This window comes from Halyomorpha halys, unplaced genomic scaffold, assembly GCF_000696795.3.
Source record: "Halyomorpha halys isolate HHAL.00 unplaced genomic scaffold, Hhal_1.1 Scaffold1113.1, whole genome shotgun sequence".
Lineage (NCBI taxonomy): Eukaryota > Metazoa > Arthropoda > Insecta > Hemiptera > Pentatomidae > Halyomorpha > Halyomorpha halys.
The window spans coordinates 81,640-82,292 of record NW_027105717.1 but is presented as its reverse complement, the minus strand read 5'-3'; the positions used below and the strand labels follow the sequence as shown (position 1 = coordinate 82,292).

The 653-nt window shown below is 24.2% G+C and overlaps 1 protein-coding gene across 1 annotated transcript in view; it reads left to right on the top strand.

Annotated features, from left to right (window-relative positions):
• Positions 1-326: 326 nt before the first annotated feature.
• LOC106688368 (grpE protein homolog, mitochondrial Roe1) overlaps positions 327-653 on the top strand; it is an 8,016-nt gene continuing 7,689 nt past the window's right edge. The window contains exon 1 of the mRNA XM_067053284.1: positions 327-353. Coding sequence (XP_066909385.1) covers positions 333-353 — 21 coding nt within the window. The 5' untranslated portion in view covers positions 327-332. The remainder of the gene's footprint in view (positions 354-653) is intronic.

The window sequence follows — 653 nt, the reverse complement described above, 5'->3', positions numbered from 1 at the left end:
AAAAAAAAAAAAAAAAAAAATTAATAATTTGTGCTAACCTTTCGACCTGATTTCCAGGTCTTCGTCAGGGCTATAAAACAACAAGAGGTAGCAACCATCTTTTAGAGAAAAATAAAAATAAATAATAAACTAACAATTTGGAAACATACATAACAATGAATTGAAAATATAAACTAGTTGATTAATAACCATGGAATTAGACTGTAGTAGATTAATAACAATATAAGATGAAATATAATATTATATAGGTAAGAAGACATGGAAGTAGTGTCTAAAAAACAGAAAACATTGAAAAACAACGTGAATCAGCATATTGAACAATATGAAAGAAAATGAAAAATATGGTACAATGGGTAAGTAGCTTATATATAACTAACAATGTGAACATATAAACACATACACATATATAAATGCGAGTAATAAATAAATGATAAAATGGGTAAGAAAGTTATATTGATGAGTAAAATTTAAAAAACCTTTTAGTTATATAGATAAGTACAAAAAATTAGTTAAATTAAGAATACAGCATATGTAAAAACAATATTTTAAAAAAAGAACAAAGGAGAAGAAGAACTGTAAATTTCCAAATTTATATTTTAAATCTATTTAATCAGGGTAGTATCCTTGGTCCTATCCTTTATACAGTTTTCACA